This window comes from Peromyscus eremicus, chromosome 4 (genome assembly GCF_949786415.1).
Source record: "Peromyscus eremicus chromosome 4, PerEre_H2_v1, whole genome shotgun sequence".
Classification (NCBI taxonomy): domain Eukaryota; kingdom Metazoa; phylum Chordata; class Mammalia; order Rodentia; family Cricetidae; genus Peromyscus; species Peromyscus eremicus.
The window spans coordinates 149414734-149433231 of record NC_081419.1 but is presented as its reverse complement, the minus strand read 5'-3'; the positions used below and the strand labels follow the sequence as shown (position 1 = coordinate 149433231).

The window sequence follows — 18498 nt, the reverse complement described above, 5'->3', positions numbered from 1 at the left end:
TTCAGGGGCTGTGGTGACTGTACTTTTACATTCCTCTGTGACTCCTGTGGAGCCCGGCCTGCACTGAAACTTTCCACCAAGTACAAAGTTTTACATCCATTAAGGAGGAAGGAGACTGGCATTCGGCATGCCTTGTCTTATTTGCTCAGCCAAGATGCTAGACTCTTGGTGTGTTTGGAATTAATCAGTCGTGCTGTGGAAAAGAGAGGTTCTTCCACAGCCAGCCGGCCTCAACTTCAGCGTTAAACCAGCTATCCGGCTCCCTGCTCTCTGCCAGGAGATATGGCCCACAACCTGTTTCCAATAAGAGCTAGTTAAATTTACTTGAAAAGGGTGAAGGGATGCAGCTCTTAGCTTGACTAACACACACAAGGCCAGAGGTTTGAACTCTGGCCCTGCAGAGAACATATGTGAGCAGAACCAGATTTCGATAATGACTGATAAGATTTTCTTTCAGACACCACAGTTTAAAACCTTTAGGTAAAACCACTTAGGGTAAGAATAAATGGGTTTTCTTACTTTTCTATTACTGTGATAAAACATCAGGACCAAAAGATACTCAGGGAGCAAAGGGTTGTTTCCTTCTACTTCTGCACTGCAGCCCATCACTGATGGAAGTCAGGACAAGAATTCAGGCAGGAACTGAAGCAAAACCCATGGAGGAGTACTGCTTACTGGCTTGCTCCCCACGGCTTGCTGGGCCTGCTTTCTTATGAACTCAGGACCATTTGTTCTGGAGTGGCACTGCCTACAGTGAGCTAGACCCTCCCACATCAATTGTTAGTTAAGACAATACCCCACAGACTTGCCTACAGGACAATCTTATGAAGGCATTTTCTCAATTGAGATTCCTTCTTCCCAGATAAGCCTAGGTTTGGGTTGAGTTGACAAAAGCCTCGGAACAGGAGTGATATACTTTGTTCCTTCATGTAACTGTCTAAAGACATGTTTTGCCTCTCCTAACAAGCTGCTGGTTGGGAAACAACTAGATTGCATCATGGAAGATGGTAAGTCTATTACAAGAAAGCAGAGTGTGAAGACAGTGATGCAAGTCTCAGGTCGTGAGGCTGACACGCTCTGATCTTACATTTGTACTTATGTGTATAAATAATTCAAAAAGCATTGCAAACTAAATGTCTTGAATACTCAATATAAGCCTGTCAACTGCATACATTGTTTAATTTTTTTTTTTTAAATTAGGATCTCCCTGGACCTACATGTAATTCCAGCCATTTGGGAAGCTGGGACAGGAGGATCTCAAGTTCAAGTTGCATACCTGAGCAACTTAGATCCTGTATCAGAAAGTAAAAGAGGGCTGGAAGTATAAATCAATGGTAGATCACTTTTCTGGCATTCATGAGGCCTTGGATTCAATGAGGAATTAGCTCAAAATTCAATTTAACAAGGCACAAAGTTGTAATGATGCCTGTAATTCTAGCTAAGAAACACTGCAGTTTATATTCTGTGTGATTTGAACTGCTTTGGTAGTCAGGGTTTTTTGCTTTTTTTTTTTTTTTTGGCGTGTGTGTGTGTGTGTGTGTGTGTGTGTGTGTGTATGTTTATTTTCTAAGTGCTTTCTAAAGCACATTTAAGTCAGAATTGTGTGCTGGCCATTTGTTGTGGAAAGCTACTGTAGCAGGAATCTTAAAAGTTCTTATTAATAAAATCAAACCTGAGCCAGGTATTGGGGTGAACTGGGAGATCAGAGAACCAGAACAAGCCACAGCTACCTCACCTTGCCAGATCCTCAGCTGGTCTTGTTTCCTCAGACTGGAGGCCTCTGAGTCCTCATCCAGAATGAATCTCAGCTGAACTGTGCTGCTTGAAAGCCTGAAAGCTTAACCAGCCAAATGCTTAACCAGGCCAAGTGCTTAACCAGGCCAAATGCTTCTAGTTTCTGGTCCTCATGCCTATATACCTTTCGGCCTTCTACCACCACTCCCTGGGATTAAAGGCTCCCTTTCTGGGATTAAAGGCGTGAGTCACCATGCTTGGCTGTATCTTTGAACACATGGATTTCTGCCTCTGGAATGCTAGGATTAAAGGTGTGTGCTACCACTACCTATCCTCATGTTTAATATTGTGGCTGTTCTGTCTCTGACCCCAGATAAGTTTATTAGGGTGCACAATATTTTGGGGAACACAATACCACCACAGGCTACCCTCTGAGCATAACAGCCATCAACTTCAGGAGAATTGAGGTTCCCATTGTTAAGACCCCGGGAAGATTAACCTTTGGCTACTGACATTCCTTCAGGGAATAGGGTAGGGTCGATCACTGGGCCCTCACCTGAGATCCCAGCCACTCCCTTTGCACGCCCCTCTCCAGCTACCTGTCGTTCTGCTCTAATTGCACGTGCCTGGGCTTGGGCGGTGCCAGCGTATATGAGGGGTGGAGGGTTGCCGCAAGAAGCGCGTCTCTGGTGGTGCAACTATGAGGAAGTCGTCATTAATCGTCCATGCTAAGCTTAAGTTATTCGGTGATGCTGCTGCTTCGAGGTCACTTGCTTCCCATCAGTAAGCCCAGCAAGCTCTGGTATCTAAGCTAGACGTGGGTGGAACCCAGCTTTTGGTCTGTTATTGGAGCCCTATCTGGGGTGAGTAGACATTCGATCTCATCCCCCAGGAAAAGTTAAGAAAGCACCACTGAAACCTGGGTCTGCTGCATACTGACCACAGCTGAGCTGCACCCTAGCCCAGTCATGCAATTTAAAAAAAAAAATGCTTTTTAGATAGGAAATCAAGCTGTTACTAAAAATACCATTTTGAACTCTGATTTGGTACCATCCCCTTTTAACTCTCCTCTTGTGAAGCTGTTAGAGCTCCCACGCAGGATAACCCAAGGGTTGAATAAAGCCAATGTATTGTCTGTCATGGGAGATGCAAAGCAGGCAGCATCATGCACGCCTGTGCAATTTGTCAAAAAGGCAGGCCCCCATAAATTCAGGGCACAGAGAAAACGGAGGAGCCACAGCACTGCCCCTATGGCTGGAACCTAGGGGCATGAGAACGGCTTCATTGAGGGGTGGTGGAGCCCCACTGCCTGCAGGTTCTGTCTCCTCAAGGCCTGTGTTTTCGTTCCAGGCGGGACATGGTTAGCGCCCCCTGCTGGCGGGCGGCCCTGCAGCACCGTGAGTCTCGGAATAGGAAAGCAGCTGCACACCACCATAGACCCTGCTTCCGTCACTTCCGGCTCCCAACCATGGACAGGGCAAGGGTCATCGGAAGTGGGATGGAGAGATGTGCAATTCTTCCCAGAAACACCAGGGTGCTGCTACACCCTAGTCAGTGTCTCTGGAGGGTAAAGGGCGTGGCCTGGTTGGGCAGCGCTGATTGGTCAGGAGGGGCGTGGCCTGGTTGGGCAGTGCTGATTGGACGAAAGGAGCATGGCCTGGTTGGGCGGCGCTGATTGGACGAAAGGGGCGCGGCCTGTCTGGGCGGCGCTGATTGGACAAAAGGAGGGTGGCCTGGTTGGGCGGTGCTGATTGGTCGGAAGGGGCGTGGCCTGGTTGGGCAGTGCTGATTGGTCGGAAGGGGCGTGGCTTGGTTGGGCAGTGCTGATTGGACGGGCGGTTTCCCGCTTTCCGTTGGAGTCCGGGAGGCTGAGGAGGCGCGGTCACACTCGACGTCCCGCGCCCGCGGAGGAGGAGGCTGCCAAGCTGGGGTATGCGGGGCTTCAGGGGGGCGGATGGGCGGATGGGCGGGCCGGCGGGCCGGGGCTGCGTGGTGTGGCGGGACAGAGAGGAGTGTGTGAGGAGCTTGAGAGGCCGAGGCCGAGCGCCTGGGCCGTGGTGAAGAGCGTGACCACATGGCGGGGCCTTGGGGTAGGCCTGAGGGCCGAGGGAAGCGCGAGGCCGACGGCCCCTGAGCATGCGCCGTGTGGGGGGGGGGCGGGAGCACGAGGGCTCTGAGTGGGCCTCTGGTATCACGGGATCCCCGCTGACTTCCTGTCTGAGGGCTTCCTGTGGGGGACTGGGTGAGGACCGGGCCTGGCCTGGCCTTGTCAGGAGAGTGCGCGTGCAGTACCTGCTCGCGTGTGCGTGGTGTAAGCGTGTGCTCACGCTTGGGTGTCGCCTTAGGCCCTGTCACGGCATCTCCTGTCCAGGGCCCAGCCCTGTGTGTGAACAGTTGTTCCATGCGCGCTTCCCCAGCTCACTTATGAGTTCCATAGGATCTTTGAAACGTTTCCTCGTGGTGGGAAAGCTGATTACTTTTGGGTAGCTTTCCCTCTGATAAGCTTGTTTGACTTTGTAGCCCATAGATCTGTTTTTTGGCTTTACTGCAGTCAGCATTCTTTCAATGGCGGTGGGTGCGTAACTGGGTTATTTTTCTTTCTTTTTTAAAAAAAAGTCCACCTATATAGATACTAATTAAAATTTCCTTGGTTGGCTCCTTTGCGAAAAATAAGAATAAACAATAGAACCATCTGGCTAGCATAATACGTCTTTTCGACATAATTCTTCTGTGCTGTGTGTGTCATGGCTTAGAGCACTTTTGGGAAAATGCATTACTTCCAGTTGTTTGTGGAACATTATGACAGGGCTGCTGACAGCTGCTGGCCCGTAGGAAACAAAGTACAAATGTCTCTACAATATATTTTAAATAATGTCTTAAGTCACATTTTTAAACTGGAAATGAAATGTTTCAGTCTTCAATTTCACAGATACATTTTAACTGCAGAAAAATGGAAAAGGGGATGAAAAGGTGTTTTTATGACTCTTGCAAAATAGTTGCCCTAACTGAATGTATTCATTATGGATACTTGATAGTGGGCTGGTAATTTTGGATAAGTAATAAAGACCTACTTAATTTATAAATTAGTACATTTTTATATATTCTCATTTTCTATAACAATCACTGTCATAACCACTTTTTGACAATCATTAGGATTGAAACAATATTTATGTTTAAAGTGTTAAATGAGTATATTTTCATAAAAACATGTATTTTAAAATATTTTATGGTATATTGAATTTTTCTTAGAATTAACTATTGACCTTATATATTATCATTAAAAATGTCTTAGCAACTCACAGTTTTGCATAAATGTTACTCTGTTTTATAGTACTGAGCTTACCCGATATTCTAATAGTTGCTTGCTAGCTAACTGCTACCAACATAAATTTTCAATGGAAGTAATTTAAGATATAAGATAAAAGAGACTTTATTAAAAAGAAAGAGGAAGCTTATGATCTGGGAAAAGGGAGCTTGGGAATAAAATGAATATGTCTCTTAAGGAACAAAGAAAAGAGGCTGGTTCATGCAGAGGAAGCTTCTGTCCCTTCCCAAACCCTTTTTATTTTGTCTTTCTTTTGGTCAGTTTTATTCCTGATTCCTACTTGTTTCTCACTATTGGTATAAATAACCCATGTTCATAGATCCACTGTGTGAATCCTTCCACACTTTTATTATTTTTAACACATACACAGATGTACTTCACAAAATATAGCTTGATCTTGTATGTAGTTTAAAATGTTCATGAACATGCTCTAGAGAGATCATCTGTGTCTCCTTTCACTTTTGTTTTTACCCTGTTTTAAGATGAGCCTCATTCTGAGATAAAGAGCAGTTGATTAAACTACACGTATAAGTGTCCAGTTGCATCCTGTGCACATTGCATTTATTTACCTACTTTGTCCCCACCACACCTACAAAGGCAGGGTTTTTTTCCCCTCACTGTTAGAGGCAGTGCCTCAATAAAAATTAAATACTGTTTTTGTACTTCCATGTTTCTGTAAAACTAGAAATGGAACTACATGTTGTGAAATACAATTTTTTTTTCTGTTTGCACTTTGAAAAGGGTAGAGATATTATTGATACCCATCATTTTCTATTTTCCACATTAACAGGCTTTTTATAGTTTTTGCCAACCCAGTGAATGTTGCAGTTGGTTATCTTCTAATTACAAATTCTGTTGTAGAGGTAGCATCTTTTCCTTTTTCGTTAGCCACTGGAGTTTTTGAGTTTCTCCTTTTCTGAATGACTTGTTCTTAATCTTTTCCACTTTCATATTCATTTTCTCCTTGATTCCTCAGTTTTTCAGAATTATTTTAATCTATGTCATAGGAACAAAACTAAACAAATATTTATGACAGGTTATATAATTTTTTTGGGGGGGATGTTGAGACAGGGTTTCTCTGTGTAGCCCTGGCTGTCCTGGAACTCTGTAGATCATGCTGGTCTCAAACTCAGAGATCTGTCTGCCTCTGCCTCCTGAGTGCTGGGATTAAAGGCTTGCGCTGCCACCACCTGGCTAAGAAACATAATTTAACTGAAGTATATGATAAATATCCCGAAAGGAATTTTAAGAAACTAGTCTATTGGTATGACAACAATTACTCTCATATATTTAAGATCTTTAAACTGTAAACATATAGAACAGGTAATAAGGTACATAAAATGTTCTCTTTCATAGGTGTCTGTCTTCTCCTGCTGTTCTTAAATGAAGCAAAAATGCCTGTGAGACCAGACCTCCAAGTATGTAGTCCCTAGACCACAAACAATCATTTTAATCACTCAAATAACTTTGTGTACTTCTTTCTGTTGCTATATCTTTAGTAATGACAAACTTAATGTTTTAAGAAATACTGAAGAGTAGTTTAAATATGGTTTCCTTTATTAAAATAAAAATATAGTAAGAACATAAAATATAAAAGGTATTGATTCTTTGTGCTTTCAGTATTGAAAATAGTTATTCACTGATTAGTGTATTATACCTAGATAGATTAAAGTTTAAAATTGTATGATCTTACATTTTATACTTGTAGTTTACCAATAAATCTGTTTAGTGATCAGACTACAGTCTGAAAGTTTTTCTTATACTGTACTATAATAGTGGAGATAGGGCTAGGCAGTGGTGGTGTACGCCTTTAATCCCAGCACTCAGGAGGCAGAGGCAGGTGGATCTCTGTGAGTTTGAGGCCAGCCTGGGCTACAGAGTGAGTCCAGGAAAGGCGCAAAGCTACACAGAGAAACCCTGTCTCGAAAAACAAAACAAAAAACCAAAAAGACAAAACAAAACAAAACAAAAAATAGTGGAGATAGCAGATCTGATAAAAGTCATATTAGGGTAATACTTAAGTTGAATTAATGGATATAATTTTTAAAAGGGTAAATTTATCTTGATGCAGTTTTATTTTTAAATATCATGAAGTTTGTACTCGGTTATGCTAGGATTTTGTTGATGGTGATAAGTATAGTTACTATAATGTTGATTTGATTTTTCATTTAGTTTGTGATTTACTTGAGTCAGTGAAGATATAAATATAAATTGGAAACTTTGATAAAATATTTTCTATCTAAAATTGTTACTAAAGAAAATCTTTAATTTAGTAACTCTGAATAGTAATAGACTTTTTTAAAGGTATTTTATGAGCTGATTTATTTTCATTCAGAAACCATCCTTTGGTAATTTAATTGCATAAAGTGACTAATTTTGTTGGCATATCTGTGCTGTTAACGATCTTTCTGCAGCAGTTGGAAAAGTTTATTGATGATGCCTTGAGAAAAAATGACTTCAAACCTTTGATGATACTTTTACAAATTGATATTTATGAAGATGTGAAGATTAAATGCAGCAAACAATTCCTCCACAAGTTGGATGACTTAATATGCAGGGTAAACACTCATTTTTGTTTAATTGCTCTTAAAATTATTACATATGATTTTAGTTTCTAGGAAGTGCTCCATTCAAAAAAATATGAACAGAGAAAAACTTTGGACAAGACTGCTTACAATTATTTAAATGTTTTATCTCACAATTTGTTTATTATTTGAGGCATCTCAACACATTGAACTTGTTTCTAAAGTAAAATTTATAACAATCTATGTTCCAAAGGCTACTGTCATTAATCTGAGAGGAAAAGTTACCTATAAACAACTTTATTTTTAAAGACCCATCAGCATATTTGTGGTGGTATACAGTGCTTGGTGATTTAAAAAATAAAGTAATCACAAAACAATCCAAGACCTTGGATTTGACTTAACATTTCTGAAATGTATTTATATTAAGAAAAGGTAACTACAAATTGGCTCCAGGTATCTAAGATTGGTGATGAATTATTGGTTGAATAGGAATTTCTAATCTACCTGTGGTAGCTCATGCCTGTGATCTAGCACGTGGAATGCTGAGGCAGCAGGAATGCCACAAGTTTCAGACCTGTCTCAGCTAGACCCTATTGTCTCAAACAAGGTCTGTCTTGAGTTTAACTCTTTAAAATAGAAGGGACAACTGCTTCCATAGGGTTACAACCCACCCTTTGCCATGGCTGGGTGGTTTGAGACAAGTTGCTTTATTAAGCCATTCTCCTCATCCTTTCCATTATAAAGACAAGAATTGGCTCCCTTTTAGGATTTATGAGGATTATAAATTGATGCTGCTCTTGGAACAATTTCTACCCCATACTACTTTTTATTTGCAGCAGTTTAAATACATACTTTTTGTTTTAGGAACTTAACAAAAAGGATGTCCAAACTATTTCAAACATCTTGATATCTGTTGGAAGATGTAGCAAGAATATCTTTATACTGGGACAAGCTGGACTTCTAACCATGATAAAACAAGGATTAGTCCAAAAGATAAGTACATATTCATAGGGGAATCTGATAATGATAAAAATGTCTATTTAAAAAAAAAACAGTCCAAACTGCTGAAAGTAAATTTAGGAACTTTATATAGAACTTTTGAGGGTATATATTTTTATGATATGGGTATATGCTATAAGGATAAAGGTCAGAAGGAAACTGCACAAGTTGCTTGACAACTATGTGAATTTGATACCAGTGAGCTTTTATTTGAATTATTTTCTGTTAACTAAGTCATTTAGGTTGTTTACTGTCTGACCCCCACAGTAAAATATAAGACAGTGATTTTCGTATTTTTATTGACATATAGCCAGCACATTGATTAGTACCTCGGACATATTATGTACTCATATCTGAATCAAATTAAGGTAAACTAATTCTAAAAATACCCAAATAATATAAATCATCCTGATAGTTTTAGCTGATTACAACAAGTGTATCTGTAGTAGGAATTTAAAGAAGGAAGGTCTTTGTAATGAAATTAATATTAACTTCATTCCTGTTTTAAACAGTGAGGAAAAAGAGTAAGTTAAAAAATACAAGACATCTTAAAATGTAAAATTTCTTTGATTCAATACTGGAGATTTTATTTTTAATATCATTTATTCTTAGGTTTATTGAGTAAATTAAAGTACATAAATTTTGTTAAAATGGAATTCAAAATAACTAATATGTGTATTCATCTTTACATGGTTTCCTGGTTTGAAAAGTCCAAGGAGATTATTCTGAGCCAAGGACAATCAAAAGATGAAGCTGTTATGAATATGGTAGAAGACTTATTTGATCTTTTGATGGTAAAAGTTACATTGATTGTTACAAAGCATGTGTTTATTAGAAAACTATTTATTTTGGTACTAAGAGTCATTGATAGACTGGCTAGTGACTTGGATTAATCTGTCCAGACTGTATAAAGCATTGAAGCTAGCTAGTATTAAATAATTTATTAATAAATTAAAGTTAAATAGTTAACGTTGTGAATTAAAATTTTTAATAGCTTTTGTAATGATTTATAATATTAAATTATAAATGATATATTTACTTTTTTTAGGTTGTATATGACATCAACGATGAAGGTAAAATATCTTATTTCCATCAAAACAACTTACCGAGAACTTTAAGTATAATTTTGTAACATGCATAATACTGTCCGAGGAACTCAGGATCTAATTAAAGAATCAGACTTTTTGTAAAGGACCAGGTAGTAAAATTTTAGACTTTGTAGGCCAAGAGGAAAAAAAAATGCAGACATTAGGTAAGTATTTCATATAAGAAAACAAATTTCAAAATTGATTTATGGATACAATTGAGAATGTTTTGTATTATGGATTTGCTAATGAGGCAGAAAATAGTGTTTTTGCATCTTCTTAGGGATCAAAATTTTTGTTTTAAAAATTAACGTGTTTATAATGAAATTTTATGTATATCACATAGAAAATTCCAGTATTTGGCCTTATCTTCAGGAAAAATCTGTCAGTTAAGGAATATTTTAATTGAAAATGTCCATCACCTAGAAGTATTAATCAAATTTCAATACTCGCTGAAATGTTTGCTATTTAGAATCTCTGCTCTTCAGAATGTCATTACAATAAAGTAATTACTTCCCACTGAAGGTGATATGGAAGCTCCTCAACCACACAATAAAATGGACTTTGAATGTGGCAGTTTTACTTTTTACTAAAATCAATGTCCAAAAATATTGCCAGACCTCAAGTTCGAGTGTGGAAAAAACAGAATGCCCTCTGCATATATTTGTGAAAGAATGTAGGAAAAATATATATATATATATGTATATATTTATATATATCTCCCCCCCCTTTGAGACAGAATCTCACATAGCCCAAGCCACCTTATGTAGCTGAGAGGCCTTGAGTTCCTGATTGTCTTGCTGCCACCTTACTGAGTGTTGGGATTACAGGCGTGTGTCCAAAATGCCTGGCTGAGATATTTTCATGTGTTCACTCTATCAGAAACATAGAAAACATGTAATGCCTTTCCAATGTGTCAAATGTGTTGAATAGCCCTAAGTTCACAAAAGTAGAGTGGCTTCAGTGGCAGTAGTTTGCCAGATAATCCACTTACCTTGGTAGCGTGGCCAAGGTAAATCGTAGTACTTTTTCATTGGGACCTCCAGCCTACAAATAATGACATGGAGACATTAATTATAAAAGCTTGGCCTTAGCTTAGGCTTGTTCCTAACTAGTTTTTAGAACTTAAATTAACCCATAGTTTTTAATCTACATACTTCCACGAGGTCCCTTAACCTGTATGTACTGCCCATCCTGCTTCCTCTGTGTCTGGCTGGCAACCCTGCTTTTCTTCTTCCCAGAGTTTTCCCTCTGCCCAGAAGTCCCGCCTATACTCTGCTGCCTCGCTATTGGCCATTCACCTTTTATTACACCAATCACAGCAATATATCTTTATGCAGCATACAAATATCTCACAACAGTGAATGCAGAGTTTTTTATTTCCTTCTTAATTACTATTTACTCTCATATCACTTAACACACAATAAATATATCTTTATCTATGCATATGTGTTTTACAGAATGAATACAGCAGAATTCAAGAGATTTTAGATCTGGGCTCTGATGGAAATATAATAGGCACTGTGTTAATAAAATAACCCAAACCACCACCAGGAAAGACACTGCTGTCTTAAAGATCAGGCCATGGGAGAGTCAGGATTGAGAGCAAAGATAACAGCCAACTGTAGAGACAAGACCAGGGCAGGGTTCAGAGGAGAAGCAGTGGGGCTTAGGTCCAGATTGGATGAGCCAAGTGGATTGGCAGACAGCAGTCAAATAGGCCACCCTAGCAGTGGGATACTGAGTTAAATTACCAAGGATAGCTGAGAGTTCTCTTCCTCTTGGTATTTGACCCATATATCAGGCATCAGATGACAGTTCAGTTGTGGGGCCATTGCTATAACAGTGCTAAATTTCTCCCACTTTATGGAGGCCAGGTGAGGGAATTTTGCACCCTTTCCTTGGTCTGGCTAGCTGATAAGTTCTTGGGCCTGCTTTCCCTGATAGATTTGAATACATCCATGGGCCTGTATAGCCTTGACTCACCTTGAAAAAACTGAAGAGTGGGCCCCTTTATATACTCAGGAATAATATGTTTTGGGGTGCTGTTCATGTATCCACATAGGCAATCAGTTATCCTGCACCCTCAAAATGGAGTCAAAAGCTGCTAATAAATTGAGCCTGAAAAAACACGTTGTGCTATTTTGCTTTGTTCTTACAATGTGGGGTAACTTAAGAGAGTAGGATATAGCCTGATGTCTACAGATCTGCTTCTCACTTTACCTTTTGGTAGTATGGGAAATGTGTAAAGCAGTGTGGTGGTTGTGAGTTTGTATGTTTGCCTTTCTACATTGTCACAATTTGTTGAATAATAAATTCATGGTATGGTAGATTCAATGGCAGCAATCTGCAAGTAATTCTGCTTCCTTTGATAGCCCTGAACAAGGCAAATATGGGTCTTTTTTATTTCAATCTTTGTTAGAAATACTTAAATTCTCAGGTGACACTCTATCACACATAAACACACACATAGATATGTTTATATATGGGTAGGTTACACAATGGCTGCAAAGTTTTATGGAGGATGCAACAAAGTTTAAAGAGTTTCAGAAAGTCCAGAGAGGTCAATACTAGGAGACTGATAGGGATGCAGAGTCTCTGTAGGAATAATGAGGTCATGAACCCAGGCTGGAGGGCTGGTGGGATTCTGCTGCTGCCATAGACTATAGGAACAAAGTATGATGGAGTTTATAGAGACTAGGGACAAGACCCAGGTCCAGATGAATTAATAGGTTGACAAGACAGTGAGGATGGACAGGTTGCAATTTAATTAGGCTATTCAGCTATGGGGATGGAGCCAAGATGAGGCCCCTGGGGCAGTCAGGAAGGAGTTCCTTGTCAGTTCTTTGACACAAAAACCAGGTGATCAGGTGACAGGCTGGTGTTCCCATCAGAATGTCAGGTGTCTTCTATAAGTGAGACAATCACACCATTCTTCAGTCTGCTATGTCACTAAGTTCTCAGGCCTGGTTTTCCTGATATGGTGTTAATACACCCATATACTTCTACAGTCTCAAATTTACTTGAATAAATTTATAGAGTGCCACTCTTTGTGCTTTGGAGAATAAGTTATGCATATACCTTACGGGTGGCACTGGAAAGATGGTGGTGTCGATGTGTCCACCATGTGTAGAGTCATCCTCTGTCTTCAAAATGCAATCAAATGCTGCTAGCTGCTAGTAAACCAGTCTCTCAGGGTAGGATATGTTGTACAACATGAATAAATTAAGGTAGACCACCTGAACTTAACAGTGGTGTTACTAAATACCATTCAATAACACCAGTTACCAAAACAACTTTATTGCACTCTAGATTCACAAGCACTGTACCCTCTTATGATTGGAAGTTAAATTCACTAACCAGCATTCTCAGTTCTAACAAAAGTTGGTAACAAGGTTGAGGATGGCTCTTGTTGAGGATAATTTTAAGTCTGGCTTTTAGTATGAAAGATGATATAGTTTGCCAGTGCTGGGACATTTGTCTGCTGTATGGTTGACAAGTAGGAATCTTAGGTACTATTTGTGATAAAAATGAAATTTGCCTTTGGTACTACTTTCAGTAAATGGGATAGATACAGATGTTTTCCACAGGGTGCCTGCTCCAGACTAGTTCTGCTTTACAAAATAAGCAGAATTGAATTTGTATGCTATAGTTTGTCAGCTTTATTTTTTTTAAGCCGAGGCAAACAAAAGTTATTTTAATCTTTAAAACTTTTTTAATAACATTTTTTCATTTATTTTACATAGCTTGTCAGCTTTTGAACTAATGGAACAAAATTTTCAGTGATAAAAGAGTGAAGATTATATTACAGCTTGTCACCTTTTATATAGACAGCAAGTATATTGTGCTAAGTGACCAGGTCCAGGTTACTTATTATTTCTTCTACCTGTAGACTTCCTCATGATTGGTAACTGAGGCTGGTTTGCTGTGGGATGTTCTGTATGGCAAATGTGTTGCTCTGATTGGTTGGTCAATAAAACACTGATTGGCCAGTAGTCAGGCAGGAGGAAGTATAGGCGGGACAAGGAGAATAAAGCTGGGAAGTGGAAGGCTGAGTCAGAGACACTGCCAGCCACCACGATGACAAACAGCATGTGAAGATGCCAGTAAGCCACGAGCTACGTGGCAAGGTATAGATTTATAGAAATGGATTAATTTAAGCTGTTAGAACACTTAGCAAGAAGCCTGCCATGGCCATACAGTTTGTAAGCAATATAAGTCTCTGTGTTTACTTGGTTGGGTCTGAGTGGCTGTGGGACTGGCAGGTGAGAGAGATTTGCCCTGACTGTGGGCCAGGCAGGAAAACTCTAGCTACACTGGTTAATCACTTACATAGCTATTTATTGTTCTCAAAGGCAAAATGTGTTAAGCAAATTAATGATTTAAATAATAGTTAATGCTACCTTTTCATTAGTTGTGTTTTTATATTTAGCATAACAATTTAAATTCTCAGGAAAAACAGTCTAAGAGTACTAACATTGTAAACTAAGCCCCCTCCTACTGTAAAGTAAATCATATAGCTTTTCATCTGAGTAGTTTTTGTTGAGTATGGTTACTTTGAAAAACAGTAATTTTGCTTTTGCAGTATTTCCATTGCTGAAACTTTTCAAATCTGTTATTAAGTGGCATGTAGTAAGTTCCTCTGAATACACTTATTATTGATAACCCATTTTCAAAAGATGAGGTTTTAAATTGTTTTAATTTTTTTCATACACTATATCTTGATCATGTTTTCCCATCTGTCAACTCCTCCCAGATCCTTCCCACTTCTCTGTCTCTCAACCTCATTCATTTTTCTCTCTCTTTCTCCCTGTCCCTCCCTCCCTCAATAAAAAAAAATGAAAAATAAAAGTAATAATAGAAAACAAAAGGTGCCTTCCCAACAAAGCAAAACATGAAGTCGATTTTATGTTGGCCCCCTACTCCTGGGCATGGGGCCTGCCTGGAGTGTAGTTGATAATACCCAGTAACATTCCATTGGGGAAAAAAAAACCAAACAACAACAACAACAAAAATGATTTCCTAGCAGGTATCAAGAGCAAATAGCTAACAGGTGAGGATTAAACAACAAAAAAAGAAAAAGAAGAAAAAAACGTCAATCTCAAGTCATTTAGAAATAGATTCATGAGAGAGATGTTTTCTTTTATAAAATGTTTGAGGTATGACTAAAAGTTAATGAGCTTAGTTTCATAAACACCTCAGATAACAAGTGACTGTTAAATTGATTTAAAATTAGCATTTCTCAATAATTTATCATTTTTATTCAGGTAAAAAACAAGTATTGGAAAGTTTCATACCTCACATCTGTGCCCTGGTTATTGATTCAAGAGTGAATATTTGCATTCAGCAGGAGGTAACTGTCTTTTAAAACCCAAAAATGAGAAAGTAAATGATAAAATGAAATAACAACTTAGACTAAGTTTCTTAAATTAATTTCATTTCTGTTGTCTGAATAACTCATTGCTTGACAATATATATTCTAAATATTCATTAAAAATCCATAACTGGATTTATGTATGTATATCACTAATGGGAGACCCTATACTCCTAGGTCCTAGGTCCTAGGAGTTCTCTAGTATGTAAATGCCAAAATAGCATGTAGTATTATATGTGTACATGCATATGTATAACCATAAGAGCAAAAAGTAGGTAACCTTTTCCTTGTTCCCTTAGATCTTAGAATAGTTAATGTGTTATTTCACAGTGGGTGTGAAAGCTTCAGTAAAGGAGTCATCCTGCACTGAAGTTGCACTTTAGGCTAGATGTCCTTTCCCTCACCTGACTTACGTTCCCTACTTAGAAAGCACGATTAAGAGAAAACCTGGACTTTTGAGTTCATATACCTATTTCTCCAAATGCTTCTTGGAAAACAAAGTTACTTTTTTTTCTCTTCTAGGCTTTAAAAAAAATGAATTTGATGCTTGACAGAATACCTCAAGATGCCAACAAAATACTTTCTAATCAAGAAATACTAACTCTGATGTAATAATTTTTAATAACTTGTTTTGATCAATTGTTCAATTTAGTAATTGTAAGAAACATGACAACCACAAGTTTGAATTAAATAATCAAGATTGACAATCTTATAATTTTTGATATAATATAGTGTTTATATTTTCTCCAAAAGTCAGTTATACTTATCAATTGTAAATTTTAAGGTTTTTACTCCCCCAAAGCATAATGGGCTTTCTATCTAATTAATATTACTTTAGTATATACTTTCTTATTTTAATTCACAGGAGTAATATGGGAGAAAGGATTTTAAATGTAGGAGGTAAGTATCTCTTTCCAAGATTTGAAATCACTTCAAATTTATGAATGTTATATACCTTTGACAATGTAATGAGCCTTCATGTTACTAGGATAATACACCAAAACAATTATAATCTGTTTATGTAAACCAAAGGAAAAATTTTAGATTAGTATAAAGGAATGTCTTGGAACAAATAATATGTCATGACAACAAAAATGAGAGAAATGTAATTGAGCCTAGTGATAGTTATGATGGTAACTTAATGTTCCAATTTATTAGAATTACTTATGCTAAAAATTTTCTTAAATGACTTTTTTTCCTTTTTATTTTATGTGCATTGGTGTTTTGCCTGTGTGTATGTCTGTGTGAGGGTCCCCTAGAACTGGAGTTACAGACAGCTGTGAGCTGCCATGTGGGTGCTGGGGATTGAACCTGGGTCCTCTGGAAGAGCAGTCAGTGCTCTTAACTGCTAAGCCATCTCTCCAACCCCATCTTAAATGACTCTTATTGAAATATAATGTCTAATATTTTTATAGTTGATAGTTTTTAAACAATATATTTACTTCAAAGAACTTAAGTTTTCATTAGATTTCTGTGAATAAAATTTGATTTAGTGATTTATATGTAAAGTATGGCTTTAATATGTACTACAGGATAACTGTAAACATCATAACAAAAATTTTGCATGTTGTATAAATTGTTTTTCAATTTACAATTATAATGAAGTGGTAGAGTCTTAGAAGATTTAGGGGTTTCTATGACTTTTAAAAAATTAACTCAATAAAAAAATAATTTTTTTTTTTTTGGTTTTTTGAGACAAGGTTTTTCTGTGTAGCTTTGCACTTTGCCTGGAACTCACTCTGTAGCCCAAGCCTCAAACTCACAGAGATCCGCCTGCCTCTGCCTCCTTAGTGCTGGGATTAAAGGCGTGGTCCACCAATGCCTGGCAAAAAATGAATAATTTAGTAAATTAAATAAATATTTTCTTTTTCTCTTGGTTTTATGCCTTACAAAGTCAAGTTTTATAAGCTTAATGTTTAAGAATTTTGAACTCTACATTGACTAACAATTTTTTAAGACTATGAATTACAGGTAGGCATCGTGGAAGCTTTGTGTAGAATGACTACAGAAAAACGGAGACAAGAACTGGCATGTCAGTGGTTTTCCATGGATTTTATTGCTAATGCATTTAAAGAAATTAAAGACTGTGAATTTGAAACAGTAAGTAGTATAAAATAATAAGTTTAGTAAAAATTTTTGTGTAATTTTGATTTTTAAAACCATCTTTCTTTTTTGAAAACTAGGATTGCAGGATATTTCTCAACTTGGTGAATGGCATGCTTGGTGATAAGAGAAGGTAAGCTGGATGCAGCACATAGCCATTGTTGATAAGGAAGTAGAGTTGAGCCCAATTAGGGTGTTTATAAATACATTTTTTATTGCACTGTGAATATTTATTCAAGACAGTATTTATGTTAGCATACAGTAAATTAACACACTGCTAACCTGAAATACTCTTCTGATGGCTTCATTTGGCTTTGTGTTTGGAAGGAAAAATACATTTTATCTAATTCATGTTAGTAACTGAGTGTCCAAATTTGGTTTACTCAGCTTCAGAATTTCATGTATATTATTATTTGGTGTTTGAGGAATGATAAAAATCAGTTTACATATCTACATGCTGGAGTGAAAATGTTTAGTAAACAAGTTATCCTACTGTATAAGTAACATAAGTAGAATTTTTAATATTTAATACCAGAAACAAGCATAAACTAATAGAAAATATAAATTATATCATTAGAATTTATTTGTAGGGGTGTTTTTACCTGCATGTATGTCTGTGCTCCATGTGTGGGGGACCAGCCCCCACCATTATTTACCCTAGGGACTCTTCAGAAATGAGGGATAAGAGATTTAGTTAGAAATAGAGAGGTGAGAGAAAACACAGGATAGACTCAGATGGGCCTGGATCCTTATCCACTGGCCCAGAACTTTATTCCAAAAGTCTATTTATAACAATGCCAAGGGGTGGAGCAAAAGACCTCCCCCTTGCTAATTACAAAACACTTGTACTCAGGCCCATGGTCCAGTCATCTCTCTCTGCAGACCTGCTGGGTAAAGCTACTAGGAAACCTGAAAATGGGCTCCCACATCCATGTACATGCAGTTCTGAAACAGGCAGAAGAGAGAATTGGATCAGCTGGAAATGGAGTGAACAGAAGGTTGTAAGAAGCCATGTGGGTGCTGGGAATTGAACTCTGGTGCCCTGGAAGGAGCAGCAAGTGCTCTTGACTGCTGAGCCATCTTTCCAGCCCAGAGCAACAGCATTGTCATACCTGGCTCTAGTGGATGATGTTCTGAAATAAATCATGTTTGCTTTATTTACTAAGAAAGTGAAAGATAGGGTTAGAGTTAAATTCAATGAGTCATGTTGCCTGCATTTGAATTATAAGTTTGTGTCTGTTCTATTCTGTAAGTTATTGAACCTTACTATCTTCAGTTTCCTTCACTGCATCTTAAGAATACTAATAATCCTTACTGCTTATGTTTGTCCGAGACTGACAGAACATACAAAAA

General features: G+C 38.0%; 1 protein-coding gene across 5 annotated transcripts in view; it reads left to right on the top strand.

Annotated features, from left to right (window-relative positions):
- Positions 1-3542: 3542 nt before the first annotated feature.
- Positions 3543-18498, top strand: part of Sycp2 (synaptonemal complex protein 2) — a 59861-nt gene continuing 44905 nt past the window's right edge. For all 5 annotated transcript variants that reach the window (XM_059262056.1, XM_059262055.1, XM_059262053.1 and 2 more), the window contains exons 1-11: positions 3543-3664; positions 6416-6477; positions 7474-7617; positions 8449-8579; positions 9275-9377; positions 9632-9656; positions 14936-15021; positions 15565-15650; positions 15908-15942; positions 17000-17142; positions 17226-17278. In XM_059262056.1, the coding sequence (XP_059118039.1) occupies positions 6454-6477; positions 7474-7617; positions 8449-8579; positions 9275-9377; positions 9632-9656; positions 14936-15021; positions 15565-15650; positions 15908-15942; positions 17000-17142; positions 17226-17278 (830 nt within the window). In that variant the 5' untranslated portion in view covers positions 3543-3664; positions 6416-6453. The remainder of the gene's footprint in view (positions 3665-6415; positions 6478-7473; positions 7618-8448; positions 8580-9274; positions 9378-9631; positions 9657-14935; positions 15022-15564; positions 15651-15907; positions 15943-16999; positions 17143-17225; positions 17279-18498) is intronic.